Source organism: Lacerta agilis, chromosome 4, assembly GCF_009819535.1.
Source record: "Lacerta agilis isolate rLacAgi1 chromosome 4, rLacAgi1.pri, whole genome shotgun sequence".
NCBI classification, from domain to species: Eukaryota; Metazoa; Chordata; class Lepidosauria; order Squamata; family Lacertidae; genus Lacerta; species Lacerta agilis.
Genome location: NC_046315.1, coordinates 51378364 through 51399770, shown reverse-complemented (window position 1 = coordinate 51399770; position 21407 = coordinate 51378364). Strand labels below are relative to the sequence as shown.

At 42.5% G+C, this 21407-nt stretch overlaps 2 protein-coding genes across 4 annotated transcripts; one reads left to right on the top strand and one right to left on the bottom strand.

Moving 5' to 3' along the window:
* Positions 1-687: 687 nt before the first annotated feature.
* Positions 688-5208, bottom strand: LOC117045695 (carbonyl reductase [NADPH] 1-like). The gene is made up of 4 exons (XM_033146994.1): positions 5092-5208; positions 3549-3839; positions 2149-2256; positions 688-1964 (listed from the first exon to the last, which is right to left on the bottom strand). The coding sequence occupies exons 2-4, from the start codon at positions 3832-3834 to the stop codon at positions 1528-1530; spliced, it is 831 nt and encodes a 276-aa protein (XP_033002885.1). The 5' UTR covers positions 3835-3839; positions 5092-5208; the 3' UTR covers positions 688-1527.
* Positions 5209-6411: 1203 nt separating this feature from the next.
* SETD4 (SET domain containing 4) lies at positions 6412-18875 on the top strand. Of its 3 annotated transcripts, XM_033146988.1 has the most exons (10): positions 6412-6542; positions 9027-9122; positions 9644-9681; positions 10573-10661; positions 12698-13130; positions 14266-14440; positions 16792-16873; positions 17365-17445; positions 17587-17710; positions 18647-18875. In XM_033146988.1, the coding sequence occupies exons 1-10, from the start codon at positions 6470-6472 to the stop codon at positions 18779-18781; spliced, it is 1326 nt and encodes a 441-aa protein (XP_033002879.1). In that variant the 5' UTR covers positions 6412-6469; the 3' UTR covers positions 18782-18875. The 3 variants fall into 3 exon arrangements, with proteins under 3 accessions (XP_033002879.1, XP_033002881.1, XP_033002882.1); XM_033146990.1 differs by lacking the exon at positions 17587-17710 and having other exon boundaries at positions 18647-18735; XM_033146991.1 differs by lacking the exons at positions 17587-17710; positions 18647-18875 and having other exon boundaries at positions 16792-16874.
* The last annotated feature ends 2532 nt before the right edge of the window (positions 18876-21407 follow it).

Below are 21407 nucleotides of genomic sequence, written 5' to 3'. Positions count from 1 at the left end.
TCTATTTTTTGAAAGTGATCTGGCAGATCTGATTAGTCTAGAAAAGGAGGCTTACCAAAACGAACAAAACATGCTTCTGCATTTCATTGCTTGGGAAGTAGGATCTGCAGCTAAATGTTCAAGCATGGACTATTCCACTTCAGGATTCCAGTCCCCACCTCCATTCCAACAGTCAGCATTATGTCCATTTAGGGTAAGTTCCCATTAGGCTATTTTCTCCACTGAGCCCTCCAGCCCAGCCCACTTTCGCAAATCTTAGGTTTTCTCCAAGGTAACTGCTACTTATTTCTTGTGTGTGGATGGTACTGTTTTGGCAAGTACTTGGAGAAGTGATTCCTATGAGCATACTAGATATGATTCTCAAGATTAAAAATTAAAATTAATTAATCAAAAAGTATTGGTTTTTTAAAAAATCATTCCAGTCTATTGGCACTGAGCAGGAGAAGAAGGTATAGCACTGCAGGTGAAATTATTCCCACAGGTAGTGTTTCCATTGTCCCTGAGATGGGTCTGTATAATATGGCATTCATAAGATCATTTATATGTAGAAAACACAATTTCTCCCATCACTTGTATAATTTTTACAAAACAAAACAAAACAAAACAAAACAAAACAAAACAGGGTAAGTGCATCTCTCCCCTTCTGCTTTTATGCAGACCCCTTAAAATATAACAAAAAAACAGAGATAAACATGGACAAGCCTTTTATTTTTAAATATGTGCTTTATCATCAAACATATGAAAATTGCATGCATGTACATTGTTCAGAAGACATTTTTATTAATCAAAAACAAAGATCCATGAATATTAGTTTCAGTTTCATTTGCACGGGTGTTAAGAGATCCTTTTACAGAGAAAGTATTCAACTTTTATTTTCTAACAATTATATAATGTATTATAACAATCCTTTGTGTTTTTCTGATCTTGGAGGATATGTTCCACCATGCTAACAGTGGGGTACATTGTTTCTAGGGGCTTAAGAGTGCAAATTGGTTCTCTTTATACAGCCCATGTGCACCCTCCCCACAAGAGCAGCCCAAATTAAATTTGCTAAGCCATCATGTCCATTTTACTGATTTCATGCGTTCATATTTGCAGTAAAGGCTGTAATGGCTTGATTTCTGTATTAAATAAAACAGCCTTGCACAAGAGAGAAAATCATGTATACACATTTTAAAATTCAAAAAGCAAATGGTTTTTACACATTGTGAAACAAAAATAATTCAAAATAGCTGGAAAATACATATTAAGCCAAGACAGCTTCCCAAATCCAAGGACGAGCAAATGTAGCAAAAAGATGCTCACAAATTGGCACATGCACATAGCAAACCAAAATAGTTATTTGCACAGGCACTTAACAGACAATATGATGCATTTATGAAACACTTTCTTCCCTTGCATGGGAGATTGCCACGACTGTTACAGCAGATCCCAGTGGAAGACCCCACTTCTGCATTTGCATTATTACTGCTAGTAATCAAGCTAGTAGTAACAATACAAATGCATTATTCAGTATACACTGAACAACTACCACGTCTGCACTTTCTTTTCACTAACATACTGGCCGTGAGGCCCATCAGCACCAGGGGGTAAAAGGGCCAAATACACTGGAGTCTCAGCTCCCTCATCAGGAGATTTTGGGGCTCTGGGACCTGCCATGTCAGTCCTGACCCACCCAGGGCAACAGGCATTCAGGAGAATACCATCACCTTTCCTTGTCTCATTCAGACGCCTTGCTTGAATCCTGGACAGAACTGTTAATCCGGTTTTGGACACGCCATAAGCTGTATTTGGCCAACCTTCCTTCTCATGCACTCCCTTCTTGGTGTCTTCTACAAATTTTTTCATGAGTTTCACTAGTTCCTCTTCAGTGATTGTGTCACTCCGAAACTTCTGCTGCAGATCTTGGCTGCATTTGGACAATGCTGAAGCCCCACACATGCTAGATACATTCACCACTCTGCCTATTAAAAGGGAAAATGTGAAGGAGAAGAAACTAGCCTTAGTTAAGCTTGTTGCCTTATACCACTGGTTACACCCTCCACTCCACCTCATGTTGAGTTCAATAGGCCTTGATCTCAGGTAAGTGTGTATTTACAGCCCTAAATCCTAATGTATTTCCCCCTAAAGTCAGTGTGGTGCACTTACCATTAGGTTTCATCAGTGGTAGCAATTCTCTGCAAACATCCCTCGTTGCAAAAAAGTTTGTTCGCAGTGTGACTTCCGCTTGTATAGCAAATGGAGTTGTATCTGCAACTTTTTGCCGGATGGCAGGGAGAAACCAAACAAAAATCGGAATGGACATTATGAAAATATAAACTTTGTAAAAACCTGCTTTTGTTCCTTCATTAGTTTAGAGTTATTTTGAATATTCGTTAGAAACATTTCTTTTTAAAGGGTGAGATTAAACATCAATAAAACAAATAAACAGTTTATGGGGAAAAATATTATATCCAGAAGATATGGCACACCATTACAATTAAAGTACTAGAGGGGGTCCACCCAAAAGTGAACTGGAAAGATGATCACACAATAATACTTAAATAGGTTTTATTAGTAATCACAGCATTATGCCAAAATACAGTTTCCAATCACCATTGTTAGGAAATGGCTCAGTGAGGCTTTAAATGAACTTTTAAAAATTGAATCTAAAATGATTTAATGAGTCAACTGAGATCTTATCAAAATGTGTATTTCAAGTAGCAGAAGCTAGAGAACCTTAAGTTGCAATCCAACCCCTTCTCCCATCTGACACACTGGGGGAGAAAGGGGGTTTGGCTGAAGCAGAGGTCCACCTGGTCCAATACAGCTCGGCCAGCCCCAGCCCTTGATATGGCACCAGCCTCCCTCTTCCAGCACAGAGCTTAATAATAATAATAATAATAATAATAATAATAATAATAATATTTATACCCCACCCATCTGGTTGGGTTTCCCCAGCCACTCTGGGTGGCTTCCAACAAAATGTTAAAATACAATAATCTATTAAACATTAAAAGCTTCCCTAAATCAACCCACTGGAAGTACCACTGACAGGATTCCTACAGCTGATGTCCCACAAAAAGCCTTACTAGCGACGGGGCTGAGTCGGACCAGGATCCAGTGCCTCTCCTGTCACTATATGGCACTGGACCTGATTGCTATGCCAGTTTAGACTTTTTCCCTGCTCCCCTCAACTTCTATCCCAGCCTGCATGAGCAGAAGCACTGTGGGTATGGCTATGCTGCTCCACCACACTCTGCGGCTGGCAATTAGAATTGCTCTGCCTATTACTCTGGATAATTCTTCCTAGCAACCTGTTCATAGCGCAGGTAACTGGGCAATTAAAGTGAGGAAGTACCAGAAAGTGACACATCCACTCACCAAGAGAGAAAATGACAAAGGCTGGAACCTGAAGTAGAGTTAACCTGCAGCCAGACTGCATGATTGCAGCCAAAGACTATAAATGTATCATACAACCAGTGTATATGTTACTTGTTTATGTTATAATTCAGAACAAATATGTAACATTCCAGTTTCCGAGATATATGCCTCTCCTAGCATTTTACCTTTGAAAGCAATCCCTGCATTGTTGACCAGCACATTTAATCCTCCATACTTCTCCTTCAAGAAATCACGGAGGGTTTGAATACTCTGCAGATCAGTGATGTCCAGCTGGTGGAACTGGGGCTTCAGCCCTTCTTCCTGCAGCTTGGCCACTGCCTCCTTGCCCCGTTCCACATCCCGGGCTGTCAGGTAAACATCCCCAGAAAACTGCTTGCATAGAGCCCGTACGATGGCCAGCCCAATGCCTTTGTTGGAGCCAGTCACCACAGCTACTGGAGTACTAGACATTCTCCCTGCCAAGCAAATTTGAAAGTAACTCAAAAGGAACATTAATATCAAAAAGAATGAGATGGTTAATTTATTCACTGCTAAAAAGGTGATTCTATCAAACCTTTTGCAACAATAGCATTGAATGGCTTTTATTTTAATTTTGTGTGATTTTGGTGCTATAAATTACCCCTTGTAAGCTGCTTGAAAAGCTAAGAAATAATAAAGTGGTACGTCACTTTAGTTGCAATCTTATAATACCTACCTAGGTGTAAGTCTTACTGAACAGAGTGGGCCTTGCTTCTGAGTAGACAGGCATACCCTGTGCCATGAGTCAACATTAATCCCATCTACACTTTAAATTAGTGGTTTCCAAAGTGGGCTGTATCTATGGGGTGTTGTGTGTGTGCAAAGAGGCAAGTGGGTAGCAGGAGTGGCACTGGAGGTGTAAACGACTATCATACTGGCATCACTGCATCTTCATCCACTTTGTTGTTGAATTAAACTAGTTTGGATTAGATTTTCAATTAATATGTTATTTATTTTTTACTGTTTTGAGTTTTACTGTGTTATCTTCCTTAATGGATCCTGCAAACCGCTTTTCTGAAAAAATGCTTTTCACAGTGCAGGGCAGTGTGCATTGAGGATGTGTTTATACAACCAAGGGAGCAGTGGCCCCCAAAGGTTTGGGAAGCACTGCTTTAGATCACCATAACCTTGCAATGGGGGTAACCTAAGCGTGAACAGGGAGGCCAAACGAAGGGGGAAGGAAAAGACCTTTCAGCTACAAATGCAGTCCTGCAATGCAGGAGGGGAAGCCGAAAGTACGAAGCTGGCAACATGCTTTCTAGTGTTATCACTTTGTACCCATTCTTGTCAAAAGCACATCTCTCAGTGGCGTAACTCGAAACATAGAACAGATAGCTGACTACAAAGAAAGAAGAAGACTACAAAGAAAGAAGACTCAGGGTCAAGGGAACTTCTCGCGTCACTGTACAGCCTACAAGCCACTCCCTACCGTGACGCTGCATCCTAGATCAGTCCAGAAAAAGGAATAAGGGAAGGACTGTAAAATGCTCTCTAGAGCAGAGCAGAATTGCCCGGCTGCAGCCTTCCTAGTAGCCACACCCAGCATATAACCGACGCACTCGCTGAATGTATTAGGATCCAGAGGTGCCAATACCACCAAGCGACAACTGCGGTCCAAATTCCTTAGTGCCGATCCGCGGCTACAGGTTAGGAAAACAAACGTTATAATACAGGATTAGCGCGAAAGACCTTTGTGGAAACCAGGCTGCTGCAAAGCTGCTCGACCTCCCACTAGATCTGGAGGAGGCGCTTTCAAGAGTTGCGCCTGTTCTAAGCTGGGACCCCACCAGAATCGACGACGCAGCCGCTGGGGAGAAGGAGGAAAGCGTGCGCCTTTTTATTCTCCGCCCAATGGGAAGCGGCGCTCTTTCGAACCTTTCTCTCGAATCGCCAGGGGATTGGCTGACAGGCGGCGTCCGTGAAAGGACAAGGCCCGCCTCTTCCGGTCCCTCGCAGCCTGGGAAAGGAGCCCGCGAGAGTGTGGGGGCGGTGGCAGCGGAAGAGAGAAGCGCGGCGACCGCTAAGGGGCGCGTGGGGCTGCGGGGAGCTCGGTGAGTGAAGTTGCCGGTGCGCTGAGATGCCATGCGGCTTGTTCCTTAGGGAGGCAGCAAATCGCAATGCAGACGTCCCTGCAGACTTTCGGGTGGCTGCGTCGCTCTGTGTTGCAGCATTGGCCATGCGCTGTTTTTACATAGGCGGGAGCTCTGTTGGATGCAGTGCTTTTTATACCCCTAAACATTTTGTGAATCTTTGTACTTTTGCCCATGTACTGTACTTATTTTCCCCGATTTGAACTATAAAATGGTGATTCTCTTGAGTCAAAATGAGAGTACCTAAACACTTTTTCAAATAGAAAAAAAGCACTGTTATATAATATATAGGATTGGTCTTCGTGTGTTTATGATGGTAATGAAATGAGGGAATAGTAAATGACGATTTGCTTCTGCTTCTTTACAACCCCCCCATATTGATGGATTCCCCCCCCCCAATAATGGTTAGCAACCTAAGAGTCCTCATAGGAAGGCTGTCTCTAGTTCTTCTTTCTGCAGTGGCCTGTCAGTTGCCCCCTTTCAATCCTACAAGAACAAACAAAATATTATTGATTTATTATGTGACTTGCATTTACACGGTCTGTGTTTATTGGCTGTTTTCTGTTTTTCCCTCCTCACCCACCCCCTTAAAACCTCTTCCCCACAATAGTTGTGAGGGTTTTTTTTTTTTTTGGTATTTCTTCAAACCTTGTGGGGTCACCAAAGCCTACCAATGACTCTGTCTTGGCAATATGAAGATAGCCATGCAGCAAGCTAGTCGGCTATTATTGGTCTGTTCCAAAATGAGTTAGTTCAGTGGATGCAAGAGGATGAGATTTTTGTTCCTTGTTTCTTTGCACATTTGGTGTTTTTCATGGTAAGCCATCTATGAGTGTGTTGGCCATGAAAGTTTCTTCCCAACGTTATCATGGGGCAAAACGTTTTTGTATCTATAGCAACTGAAAAAACTACTGTAAGAAATGCATTTTGTTTCCATGCAGAGTGTGATGTACAGAGTCTGAAGGCCTTTGATTAACATGAAGAAGAGTAAAGGTCGAACATGTCGAAAGAGGCAAAGAAAACAATCGAGAAGTTTGTCTTTATGTGGTGGTAATTTCTTTTTGTTTGTTTGTTTGTTTCAAGGCCTTTTATTATTAAGTCACCCTCAAACCTCGGAAAGCTAAACAAAGTCTAAAAATGAAGGTTACAAAGTTACCTAAAGACCTATCTTAACACATGCTGGGCCAACGAATGCTTTGAGATGTAGGATCCCATCATTTAGCATAGCCTTCCCCAAGTGGAAGATGTTTAACCTCAGCCAATACAACTTAATGGGATTTGTAATACAAAACATTTGGAGGGCAAATGCTTTTGGAAAGCCGATCTACATTCTTACAAACCATATTGTTACTGGATTTTTTTACCAGTGACATGGGAAAACAACACTGGCTTATGAGAGGGGGGTTGGGGAACAGTTAATTCAGTATTGTAACTGCGGTTAATGTTCATAAAAGCCGTTGAGCCAACACAGTGTAACAATACGCTCTTGTACATGTTTTCTGAGCAGCGAGCCTCACTGTGTTCAGTCGGATGTACTCCGATGTCTGGTGTGCTAAGGATTGCAGCTTAAGTGATTAGTGAACCCCAATGCACATTGAACAGTGCAGGTAGGAAGATGGAATTCCTACCCCCTATTTTTATCTGTGTATAGAGTAACATTGATACATTAGTTTTATCAGGGAGGAGCGCAGTCCTGCTACTGTACTGCCAAGTTACTCTGCTTATTCCTCTAAGCCAGGGGTGTCAAACTCAAATTCATCGGGGGCCGCATCAGCAGTTTGGTCACCCTCAAAGGGCCGGTTTTATCTGTAGGACTATGTGTCCACTCCGTGCACTACTTCAATCATTTTAACTTGGGGTGAAAGGAGAGCATGGTGGCACTGGTGTAAATCATGGCCCTTCTGATAGGACTAGCATATACAAACCCATTAATTAGTAAACAAGCACCATGCCTACTGAATAGTCACCATGTGAGAAGACCCAGGCACAAAGCAATCTGTTACATGCAGGAGGGAAGCTGAAGGGCATTTTCATAAGTGATGCTATACAAGCCTTTTAAACCACTTCTGAAACCGAATGTGAGACACAAGCTTTAAATCAGATGTGCTTGTGGCTTTCCAAGGTGACACAGGTTTCACACTGCAAAAAATGGTCTCGGTTGAGTGTGAACCAGCAGAATTGGGGGTGCAAGGGAACCCATGTGTGTGTGTGTGTCTTATTGGTTTGCTTTATTATGTATGTTGTGCAGCAAACAAATTTAACAAATAACAATAACAACCATAACAACCCCAAACTTTTTCCTCAGGGCAAACCCCGTCGACGCCCAGTAAACTCGCTCCCCATGCAACATGCATAGCTGTCAACTTTTCCCTTTTTAAAAGGGAAATTCCCTTATTCCGAATTGGATTCCTCGCAAGAAAAGGGAAAAGTTGACAGCTATGAACATGTGCACCGTGCAGTGGTGTTGGGCGAGGGCAGGGCCGCCAGCAGTCTACCTCCCAAGGTTGTTGTGTTGAAGTTGAAGCAGCAGCAGCAAAAGCGTGCCATGGTGGGTGGACGAAAGAAAGAAGAGAGAGAAAAAAATAAAGAAGGAAGGAGAGGAGAGGAGAGGAAAGGAAGGAAGGCAGCTTCTTGGATCCATCAGGTCTTCAGCTCCATCTCCCCGGCCCTCACTCACCTCGTCGCCCCACTTGAGCACGTCCTTGTGCCTCTCGCCCACCGCCCGGTAGATGTGCAGGAACTGGAGGATGCCGTGTTTGCGCACGTGCTCCGCGTGGCGCTGTGTCTTCTCCCAGCTCAGCGGGGAGCCCTGCGACAGGAGCCCCATGGCCCCCTGAGGGAGCGGCGCAAGGGCGCGCGGGGAAAGGGAGGAGAGCCGACCGGCAACGCCAAGGAGAAAAGCTACCTCCAGGCGGTGGTGGCAGGAAAGAGGAGCAGGAAGGAGAAGGATCCTCCGCCGGTGGCGAAACAGGAGGAGGAGATCGGCGCCGGCTGCTACTTCTCTCTTCCTCCCCGCTGCGGCGCCTCTTTCTCCGCGAGGCTCCCGGAGGGGAAGCGCCTGTGCCGGCTGCGGACGGAACAAGAGAGGCCAGCTGCGCAGCTCTCTCTCTCTCTCTCTGTGTGTGTATGTGTGTGTGTAGATGCAGGGAGGGGGTGGTGCTGGTGACCGTCCCGGCAGCAGTGGGGCACGTGATCAGGGGGAAGGGGAAGGAGGTTGCTCTGTGTGCGCGCGCCTGTGCGCGTGTGTTTGCGTGCGTGCAGTGAGCGCGCGCGCCCTCCCTCCCCGGTGCGGGCGGCGGGAGGGAGGGAGGCGCGCGCGGGCCACATGACGAGGTCTGGCGGGCCGGATTAGGCCCCCAGGCCTTGTGTTTGACACCCGTGCTCTAAGCCAAAGTACTTTCATGGCATCCATTTTTTTCCCCAGTGTTGTGATTTGCATGTATAGTAGTTACGTTGCTGTGAAAAACATCTTTTGGTGAATCAGCATTAATGAAAGAATGCCATAGCACAATAATTTCTGTGTAATGATTTCAGTAAATCTTAGCCACAAAGACGAATATGTGCTTCTAAAGAAATGGTTGAAAGAAAGAGGCTATGAAGATAATAAATTACGGCCAGCACAATTTTCAGGTAATGATATAAGACTTTTCTGACAAACTGCAGCTGTATTTGAGTGTTTTGTTTGTGTTTGAAACTACAGCTGATCTGGGGAGAGCTGGGATGTCGCCCTCTGGGGCAAAAGTTTGAAGGCAGGAGCTTCCATGCCCTATTTATAACTCTGATTAAACCTTCCATGAGTTTTTATGCTTTCTAAAACTCTTCTTTCTTCCCCTCCTTCTGCCTTGTTTCCTTGAGGCCTGAGCAGTCTATTTATATATGCAGTATGCCTATGTATGGAATTGTTTTATACAGTACATGCTTTTCTTGTAATGTCAAATTGCTTTGAGGTGCTTCATAAGTCAGATAATGAAATAATTAAGACTGCATATCTCTGGGGAACCTAGTGGTAGTGAACATATAAACCACTTCTAAATTCTTGGCCCCCCCCCGGCCCCGTTTCTTTTCTTGGACCACCAGTTAACAACCATTTGCAAGTTTCTGGAGAGCCCATGAGTCAATTTCATTGCAGCTTTCTCTCTTTTGTCTTTTAGAGACAGGAAGAGGATTGATGACCACAAAAGCTCTTCAGGTTTGTATTCCAAAGAAGAGGCTGGTGCACAACTTCTGGGCCAGATTGAAAATATGAGATCTCTCCCTCTACCCCCGCCCATTGTAACATTGTGTATAGTATTAACAACTGTCTTAAAGCTGCCTTTGCACTAGACTATACTGGATTCACAGGCTCAAATTCTGAAGTGGGTGGTAAACAGAACAACCATTTTAAACCAATTATTTCTGAGCTTTGTAGATTGGTGTATGGCCAGTTTCTTAACATCATTTTTGTTGTGGAACAATTTCTTGTGAATGATTTTGCTCCCCCAGGTGGTAAAAGCTGGTATCTACCACTTCCTATGAAATATTTGGCATAAGAGGTGGTCAGCTCCTAGTAGTCAATTTGCTAGAAATACTCAGCATGTGAAATTAACAAAATTGAGGTAATCTTGTGATGGTTTGACCACAATAAAAATCAGAATAGAAGTTTCGACTTTCAATTCATACATTCATGGCTAAATATAACTTCTAAAGAACTGGAGAAAGGTGCTGACAACCAATTAAAAACTGTATAGTTCATCTAATTTTTACTCAACTATTAATCAGAACAGAAATATATTTCTTTGTTGCCAATGATTTATAACCAGGGCTACTAATCTTTCAACACTCCATTGAGTAATATAGCCTGTATCTGAAGTGTCCAGTGCTTGTCTTGTTTCAAGTGACAACTTTCAGTCTTTTGGGGGAAAATGCCTCTTTGAAGTTAATGCCCTTTGTTAAGCTGCAGACCGGCCATAATATTTTTTTCTTGGATTCATCAGTGCAATGACCCAATAGTGCTAATTATGTGTGTATTTTGACATTTCTTATTGCAAATTATATTTGGGTGTATGTTAACTCTGATATCTTTCTTTTTTAAAAATCATAGGCAGAAGAGCTGATTATTTCATTGCCTGAAAAATGCTTGCTCACCACTGATACTGTCCTTAGCAGCTACCTTGGAGAATACATCATAAAGTAAGTTTACAATCCCTTAATACAATTTTGTATTCTGTCTATCAAGAATTCCTAGCTCTCCCTTGAACCTACTCTTAGCATTCCTCTGTACGTTTTCTTATCAGAACCATTGCCATCGCTTTCAGCATAGCCATGCAGATAGAGAAGTTATTTGATGCTATATATTTGAAGACACATATATGAAAAGAACAGTGAAATAAAGTATGTCCGCAGGAAATTCAAATATTTAGGCCACAACCCTAAATGCACTCAACATGGAAATATACTCTAGCCAGCAAACAAGACTTTTGAAGAAACATGCATAGCATTGTATTGCACAATATTTTTATAATGATATCTACAGTGGTACCTCGGGTTAAGTACTTAATTCGTTCTGGAGGTCTGTACTTAACCTGAAGTGTACTTAACCTGAAGCACCAATTTAGCTAATGCTGCTGCTGCATTGCCAGAGCATGATTTCTGTTCTTTGCGGAGTTCTTAACCTGAAGCGTACTTAACCTGAAGCGTACTTAACTTGAGGTACCACTGTAATAAGGAAAAACAAGCAAGGGAAAGCTAATGGAAATTAAAAATAAAATTACCCTTTCCCTGCTTCTTTTTCTCTAGAATTATTGATCAGCATATATGCTAAACTTTCAAAACAATAAAAACTAATAGAAGCATAAAAAGTATTTTACTTCAGAACAAAAACTGGTTGCAACCTCATACATGCTTACTTTGGAGTGTAAGCTCTATTGGACACAGTGGGACATACTTCTGACTAGCCCCGGGTAGGAATGTGCTGCAAATGTCCTTGCCCTTATAGTCTACTTAGAAACAAACCCCATTGATTTCAGTAGGACTTGCACTCAGGTAGGTAGTTATAGAATTGTATCCTAAGGTGCTAGCAGATGAACAAGACTGAAGTGATTAAAAATCATTGACTCCAATTTGGTTTTATTTGGTTTCTATCTCTTTATTTATGCTCTTGCAAAATATTTGCAGGACATAATAAAAATATCTGTGGTGTACAAAAAACTGAAGCAACAACAGACGACTTAAACAAAACATCACAAAAATACAGTTGGATATAAAAATGTTATTTGAAAACAAAGTTGCTAATATATAAACATCAAGAATATCGGTTCATTTTCCTTCTGACACTTCCTCCCTCTCAGGCTCCAGGTTCTCACCCATGGTTCAAACAAACTCTCAGCTCACCCCCAAAAGTCTCACAATGAGAAGAGTTCCTGGAAGCCACAGACATCACCCTAGTCTCTCACTCTAGGCTTCCTTTTATGGGCAGACCCAAGGTGGATGGTACTTCCTCAGGCTGCCCACAGCCATGTCCCATTCTCCACACCCAATTCCAGGTGCAGCAGGTTTGCTGAGTTTCCTAGGGGATCCAGAGGATGTGAAGAGCCCCCCCCCGCTCTTTCTTCACCCTCTGTCCTCTCCTCTTCAGCTGCTTATATAATATTCCCCTTGATTAAATGAAATATGAAATATTTATTCAGCATAAAGCATCTTGAGTCTTTTTTACAGCAAGCCCAGCTAATCCCCAGCCAAACCCTTTCTGAAATCAACCACACCCTAAGCCCTATTTAAGACCTGACAGTTAAACTTTCCGTCTTTTAACTCTCCACCGCCTCCTGAGTGGTTGACACTCTGCCCAGCCATGACTGGCTTCTGGGTGTCCATGAGGATGACCCCAAGGCCCATCCATCACATATGGACAAACTGGATCCTCTGGTTAATTTGCTTACTCTGGAGCAGGAGTAGTCAATGTAGTGCCCTCTAGATACTGTGGACTACATCTCCCATTATCCCTGATCTTTGGGGCCACCCTGTCTGGGGCATTTGAGAGTCACAAAGTCTGCAACATCTGGAAGGTGCCATCTTGGCTGTCCCTACTCTGTGCTGCGTCCATAGCATTTGCATGGGCGATGGTGACGTAAGTAAGTCTTAATGCTACCTGAGCAGCTTTCTGTGTCATTTAAAGCTATAGGAATGTAGTAAGGAGTGTTTGTGGTTCTCATGTTTTCTTCTACCTTTAGATGGAGACCCCCCATTTCTCCTTTGGCAGCACTGTGTACATTTTTAATAGCAGAAAAGTGTGCTTGCAAGGAGGAATCTCTGTGGAAGCCATACCTGGATCTCCTACCTGAAACATATACCTGCCCTGTTTGTTTGGAGCAAGAAACAGTGAACATTTTCCCTGAGCCCTTAAGAAGAAAAGCCCGTGAGCAAAGAAAACGGGTCCAGGAGCTGTTTGTTTCGTCCCAGCCATTTTTCTTCTCCTTACAGCCTCTGTTTTCTGAAGACGTAGCATCTGTCTTTAACTATAGTGCCTTTCGGTGGGCCTGGTGCACCGTTAATACCAGGACAGTGTATATGAAACATTCTCAGGGGGACTGTTTTTCTATGGAGTCAAATACATACGCCTTGGCCCCTTACTTGGATCTGTTAAATCACAATCCAGCTGTCCAGGTAAGGTCATTGAAGCCAGGTTTCTAGAATATGTGGGTGGGAGATTGGCATGAACAATAGGAACTGAACTGTGCAGTGCCAACGGTTCCAGCCAGCCATGCCTCCTTTCATTACTCCTCTCTGTGTTCCGCACAAAAAAATCCACTTTTAATACTTTCCCAAATTAATCCGTGTGTTCTGCCAAAGCCCAGGTAAAAGGCAAAAAGGGCCATCCATCATTCTGCTGACTATAGTACTTTAATTGTTGTAAGGCTCATTGTGTTTAATGTTCTGCTTTGACTATGAAGTAGATCAACCTTCCCCAACCTGGTGCACTCCACTTGTTTTGAACTACAATTGCAATCTGCCCCATCGCTCAGGGGTGATAGAAGTTGTGTTCTGCACCAGCTGTAGCCCCCAGACCAACCCCAGGGGCACATGGAGCACACTGCAGTAAACTGACCGTGAGGCTACAAATGCATGCACAACTGTGGTCGAGCTAACCTGACCCAGTAACGGCTGCAGCTGTCTTGCCAATAGAAGTTAGTAAGAAAGGCACTCCTAGCCACTGAGGATGCCTGTACCTCCAGTGACCCAGCTGGATCTAGGAGCACCCCAAACTCTGCACCTGCTCCTCCAGGGAATACACAACCCCATCCAGGGCAGACAACTTACCAACTCGTTGGACCCTCCTGGGCATGGCCACATGTTGTGTGTTAGCATTGGCAAAAATACACCTTTGCATGAACAGCTGCTTATACTCAAAATTGTGTGTGTATTGGGGTGGTGGTAGTTGTGATTGTATGGAGTTCCTATGCAGGAGTTCACACATAGCTGCCTTTTTGTAGACATCCATGTTCAATGCATGGGCCAGGAGCTGCGGTCATAATTCCCTTGCACCACACAGGGACGCTCCACGTGAGTAAGATGTGAAGGCGCCGTTTGTGGCACACAAGAGATGGACACCAAACATTAAACATTTCCTCCAACTGGCATTTAAATTTGCCATTTCCACATGTTCATATTTTCTGTTGTCCTTGGTGTTGGGAAGAAGAGTGGTTTACAAATAGCTTGAAACATTTTAGGCTTGGTCTGTTCTCTTCTCATGAACTTTCTTTTCAGATAAAACTGCGTTATTCTCTCCTCCTCCTCCAAGGTGAAAGCTGCATTTAATGAGAAGACAAAGTGTTATGAAATAAGAACACTTTCAGGCTGTCAAAAATACAAAGAAGTATTTATTTGTTATGGCCCACATGATAATCAGCGCCTGCTTCTCGAATATGGTTTTGTTGCAAACTCTAATCCACACAGCAGTGTGCATGTTGGGACAGGTAAATTTGAGATTTGATCTTGACATTGATGGGTGATGCAGTTTTACTGGAGGCTTAGGACAGGGCCAACCTGCCATTTAGTGGGTGGAGCTTATTATTCCACTACCATTTTGTAAGGGTTCCAGCTCCCACTTGCAACTAGCTCTGCACTGTAGCTGCCTGACTTCAGTTCACCTTGCAAGTCTTGGGCAGGGCTGCCTTTGAAAAGCAACCAGAGCAATGCATTGTGTAGTACAGGGGTGGCCAACTCCCAAGAGACTGCGATCTACTCACAGAGTTAAAAACTGGCAGTGATCTACTCCCTTTTAGGGGGTTCAGGTCAAAGTTGTTGAGCTTTTTTTCAGGAATGAGGAAGACCCATTTTTGGGGGGTTCAGGTCAAAGTTGTTGAGTTTTTTCAGAGCTTTTTTTAGGGGAGCCACAGTTGTTCAGCTTCTTTGGGCGGAGCCAATGATGTACTAGTGATCTACCGCAGACGTCCGATGATCTACCAGTACATCATGACCCACCTGTTGGACGTGCCTGGTGTAGTAAAATAATGATAAGACCACAGTGAGGTTGTCCTTTACTTGTAACTATTAGTGGCAGTATCACATCTCCAAAGTCTGCCCACCCCTGGCTTATAGCTCTGGGAATGATGGGGGTCAGAGTTAGAAACTCGGGACATAAAAGTTAGGTGCCAAATGGTTCCTTAAACCAGGATTAGTCATGAAAATGGAATGCCAAGTTGCCATTTTTGGGCCAGATGGCTCAAAAGCCGTATTTTTCGATGCAACTTTTTTGTTCCTGAAATTCATTCTGATTGTGCCAATGAAATATAACAGAATTAGACAGGATGTGTTGCTAGTGTGTGAAAACAGATCCAAGGATCCCCAGACATGCACCTCCAGGTGGTGGAGATGTCAGCCATCATCCTGGTACCCGGCCATCTTCACTTGATTGCAAGTGGTCGATAGCTAGGTGCAAAATGTGCCAGGCGAATTTTGATCGCTGAAGGGGATGCCATCATCCTTTGTTGTTGAGAGCTGACATTATTCTGGTACACACATTATCCTAGCACTCTGCTGTTAGTGCTAATGGTCATCTTGGCTTAGCTATGGAATTGGTTCTACCACTCAGCATCTGTTTCTCCTTTTAAGTTTTAGCTGCTGGTTTTTACACTCTGTTTAATACTTTGGTATTTGTGTGCCGTGTGCTCTTTGCGGTCAGCTATTATATTTTGCAGCTAATGTTGTTGCTTCAACTTGGATTGTAAATCAATTAAATAATAACAACCCCCACACACTCTGGTTAAGGCTGGCAGGGAAAATCTAAGCTGTAGGCAGATTCCCCATCTTTTTATTGTGCTTTTAAATAGCCAGCTTGTTTTCAGTTTTCCTTGGTTTTTCTTTTCTAGGGTTTTGCATTTTGTTTTGGTTTTTTCATTTCCAACTCTCCACATCTAGGCTGGAGCCACTTGTTTTATATAGGTTTTTTGGGAGGTGGGTGGGGGGAGGCAAGCCTACCCAGACGCATAATTTTATTGTGCATGTTTGTTTTTAAACTGTAGATTGTATCTTCGGCTGATAAATTTTTATTATGTCTACGGTACTTGTGTTTAAAGTTTGATTTTATCAGCATTTTCTTTAACATTGCTTTATGCAAATCTCTTTGAAGTTTTTCTGATGGAATGGTATCTCAGTCATGTCAGTGTGTGTTGGGAAGGCTTTTAGCCTCAAAAGACAAGGCAACTCAAAGTACACCCCCTGCCAAACCATCCACAAAATGATCATATTCTATTCCATCAAAATACATTCATTTTAAACAAACACAATTTCCTTCTCCCTCCCACTGATCACATCCACACGATACATTTAAATGGCTCTTTATAATAGTCATGGATTTCTCAAAATAATAATGGGAACTGTAGTTTGCTTGCCACAGAAATACGCTGTCAGGAACCTTTAACAAACTACAGTTCCCAGGATTATTTTGAGAAATCCATGACTATTATAAAGAGCCATTTAAATGTATTGTGTGGATGTGATCAGTAGGAATAGCTTTGTAGGTTAAAGTGACTTTTAAGAGTGTTTTAAATGTATGGTGTGGACATGACCATTTTTGGGGAAAGGAAAACCTGCTTTTCCTCCTAGTTGAGCGACCACAGCACATGTGTGTTTCTAGATTCCCCCTACGCCAATCAAGTCAGTCAGTCATGATAAAATTGTGTGAGCACCCAGCCACAAGTGAGAGTGAATGTGTTCTTGGCTTTGTTTCCTAAAATATTTTCAGCAGAAATGCTAATAGTTAAAAGTGCTTCTTTGTTACTGTAACTCTCATAACTTGTTTGCTTTAAACTTTTTTTTTCTTCAGAAACCTTACTCAAATATATCCTTCCAGAAGATAAGCAGAGGCATACGAAACTTTCAATTTTACAAGAAAACAACCTTTTAGAGTTAAGTACGCATATGCATCTTGGGACGCAATAGCCTCCCTCCTGTGATTTTAGTTTATAACTTCAGGTCAACAAAGAAGATAGGTTAGGATGTTTTGATCAGTGGGTGGCTCCCATGGTTAAACTTTAGACAAAAATTGGATAAAATATAATCAAGTAAAACCCTTTTATAAATTATATTAATATTAATAAATGTGTGTGTCATACACATTACGTATGCAGTACGTACTACATATTTTGGAAAGTTGCCCGTTCACTTTGGACATACCATAACCATATTTTGCATGAGGACAAGGAGCAGGTTTTCTTCCAAGTTAGGGTACAATTGGATGCTGCTATTTTGACTCAAGAGGCTGGACTGAACTTTTCAAAACTGCACTAAGTTTTATAGCTGCTTAGAATTCCCAAGTGGTGCTGGGTACAAGGCTGCTATTATAAAATATGTTTGATATAGATTCTTTTAAAAATGATTTGTTATTTTTTGTCTCTAGTAATCTGACATTTGACTGGGATGGGCCATCTTGGAGACTTCTTACGGCTCTCAAGCTGCTATGTCTCGAAGCAGACCAATTGTAAGTAGCAAATGTTTGCTGAAAATGACCATTAATGCAAAAGTTGCATTTCTTGAATGCCATTGTTGGACTTCGTTTAGCTGTCTGATGGCTGGATCAGAAGCAAAATACCTGAAATGTGTTTACATTTACTGACTGTAGTACTTCCTGGAAGAAAGTGCTGCTTGGCAATGTAATTTCAAAGAGGAATGAAAAGAAGAGTTTGGATCTCGCAACAAAAATATGTATGTCATTGACAGAGGAGACCCAGCATGCCCTTCAGAAGGTATCTATTTGAATGAATTAGCCTGCTGAAACACAAGGGCTGGAGGTGAAACTCACGTGGGGAAAAACCCCTTTCCTACTTGCATTTAAGAGCAATAGGATCCCCAAAAGACTGAAAATCCTGCACACTGATTTCTGTCATACCACCTTAACACTCGGAAATGAAGATGGTTCAGTTTGTATAGAAAACAGTATCATAGAATTATTTTAATTTAAGTTCACACACACACACATATATATATTTGTATGTGTGCTTCTATAATCCTAAGCACTTTGAGACATTTTTGTAGTAAGTGACAAGGAAATGCAAATAATAATAAGGAAGTTGCAAGGGGCCTTCTTGGCAGTGTAGATCTTCCTCCTCATTGATGCAAGAAATCCAGAGTTAGAACATCCCTAGTAGATGGCTGTCTAGCCTCTGCTTGTACATTTCCAGCAAGGGGGAGAGCCCACCATACCTCTAGCTAATGGATTTCCATCAAGAATGTTATTCTCAATCTATGATCTGTAACTTGGCTTTTACAGTTACAGGTAGGTAGCTGTGTTGGTCTGCCATAGTCGAAACAAAATAAAAATAAAATTCCTTCCAGTAGCACCTTAGAGACCAACTACGTTTGTTCTTGGTATGAGCTTTCGTGTGCATGCATGTATCTGAAGAAGTGTGCATGCACACGAAAGCTCATACCAAGAACAAACTTAGTTGGTCTCTAAGGTGCTACTGGAAGGAATTTATTTATTTTTTATTTTGTTTTGGCTTTTACAGTTTTCAATGGATAATTGTGTAATTGTGCAGGAGCCATGAATACTGGTTCTCTGCACTCCCATCACACATAGGTGGGGAACCTTAGACCATAGGTGGGGACAAAAGCCCCCCCCCCCCAGGCCTCTCTAGCCAATAGGATTTTATTAATGATCTTTTTACCTTTTCACTTTTCAGATTTCTCTGTTAAAAAGTGATTGCCAGCATCTTGCAAGCCAGCTAACTTTGGTTGAGGCACTGCGTACAGAAGACCTAAAGATCTTGCAAATGTCAGCGGAGATTCTTCAGCATTTACATTCCACCACAATCTGACCTCCTTGGAACAGAGTTGCATCACACAATAGAAAACCTGGTGTGTAGTGGACCATATAACACCAGTCCTAAAGGATCTGTACTGGCTTCCAGTATGTTTCTGAGCACAATTCAAAGTGTTTGTGCTGACTATTAAAACCCTAAACAGCCTTGCCCTGTATACCTGAAGGAGCGTCTCCACCCCCATCATTCTGCCTGGACACTGAGGTCCATCTCTGAGGGCCTTCTGGCGGTTCCCTCACTGCAAGAAGTGAGGTTACAGGGAACCAGGCAGAGGGCCTTCTTGGTGTTGGCGCCAGCCCTGTGGAACGCCCTTCCATCAGATGTCAAGGAGATAAATAACACTGCAACTCTTAGAAGACATCTGAAGGCAGCCCTGTATCAGGATTTTTGTGTTTGGGCTTCCGCTTCCGGCACGGACTGGTATGGTCGGAATTCCATCTGCTCCCGACCTCCATGGGGAATTTTGAGGCTGTTTTGGGAGTATGCAGCCTCCCAACCTTCCCAGGCATGTGGGAAGGGCAGCTCGCCCACGGTGCTCCAAAACCTGCTCTGACCCTTCGGGAAAATGGGCAGGGGAGTCAGGGCAGATAGCCCCCCTGAGGTTCGGCACTCCTGCGACCGGCCTGTCCGTCCGGGATTCCCAACGCTAAGAAATATAAATTAGTGAGTTGCCTTGGGCATGCTTCAAACGAAAGAGGAGAAAGTATTTTGCTAAAGAATCCAGCCACTGTTTGAAAAGAAGAGGATGAGAATTTACGACTATCGGTATGTGAAATATGTGAAACGGGACAGAAGGGGGGGAGGAGCCCTGGACTATGTGATTGTATGATTTTATATTGGGCAAATACCCCCCAGAAGACCCAACGTTTATATAACAAGTGAGATTTGAATGATTGAAAAACTGAATATGGAGGAGAATATATGAACTATAATCTATAAATGTGTGAAGTATGAAATGAATCCCTTGGACATTGACGGACTTTAATTGGAAGAATTTGGTTGACTGCCAAGAAATGACGCAGTTAGAATTATGCCCGGACTGCAACGTGAGATCGTAGGAGGGACAAGGCTGCATTTCTTTTTCTTTTTACGTGACGATTTATAAGTGAGACGGCTAACCTCCAAAGATTTATAACTTGGTGCAGATCGGGACTTTTAAAAGTGGAAAATATACGAAATATAATAAAGAAGAAAATGGCGACTGTACAAATACGACTTTTGGATTTCAACCAGCAAAACGAAAGAAGGAATGTGGAGTACAGACTTAAAATCACACAGTGATACTGCTTGTTTGGACTTATCTTACTTGTTGGATATATCAGCGGCTGTGAAAACACTGGAAGAGAAAGCAAAGCAATAATTTATGATAATGATTATATGTGTTGGAAGCTGCCCGGAGTGACTGGGGCAACAGATGGACTGGGTATAAATAATAAAATATTTATTTATTTATTGGCGAGTTAATCCTAAGAGTTACCATTAATGGTGGTGGGGGTGGGGAGGAACAAGACAGTTTTAAAAGTGGACAATGGTGTGGGGGGTCAGCTGCACTTGCCAGTGGGGAGACCATGATAAAAAGAGGCCTTTTTATCCCCAGCAGCCAAACCTCCATCAGAAGCAAGACAGTAAGAAGGGACTTGGAAGATGAGCAAAACTCCTGGATTCATGTGGGAGGGTGAATTTCAGAATTTGTGTTAGGATTCCCATGAACCAGGTTGAATTGTTAGTTTTGAGAGCAGGGCATCCTTAACAATATGGCAATTTTCCTTTTACGCAATCTGTTCATAATTCCTGTGTCTGAGGAATTCATCTGAGCTGCTTAGTAACCTGACTTTTCTCCATCTGTTTATAAGGCTTAACAAACCTCCCCAGCAAAGACAGATTTTACTCTTTTTTAGCATTATTTATCCCGGAAGGGATCATGAAGCAGCTAGCATATTGCATAGCTAAGAATTTTTCTGGTACTTAGCATTTTTTTCGCAACTACATATTTTTTTAAAAGGCCAAGAGGAGTGATACGTCGTGCGATGCTGTTACATTTCACTTTAGCGCATTATTTAAATTTAACAGCAAAACAATTGTGTTAGCTACAATAAAGTTACAGGAAAGAGCATATGCCTTCTACACTGTTATGCCAATGGAAGGCACTGTGCTTTATTCCCCCTGCTGGTTATTACTAGTCAGGTACTCATGAAAAAAGGGGGAGGGTGGTGATCTCAGAAGCTCCCTTGATATCATTTTACAGCTATCATTAGAATGGTTTTTAGTTTCCCAGCTTCAGCTATAAAATGTGGGAATCATTCATCTTGCGTTAGTGCTTTTAGACCTGTCTATTCAGGAAAAGATAAGATAGTATCAACTTTCAAACTCTGTTAATTAAAGCTTTTAAGTACATTATGAATGAAATGTCAAAAGATGACACTAAGGGGAAAAGATCTGTAAGTGATGTCTTTAAGGATTCACTCTTTCTTAGAAGTGAAATATTCCTTAGAAATATGAAGCCACGTTAGAAGAAAGGGACTATTTTTTTTACAGCATGAATTATATGAAGCAATTTGCAGCATGGTGCATCTATGAGTGTAGATGGAGACGATAAACTGGGAGAATGGAAGAAAAGGTTAGC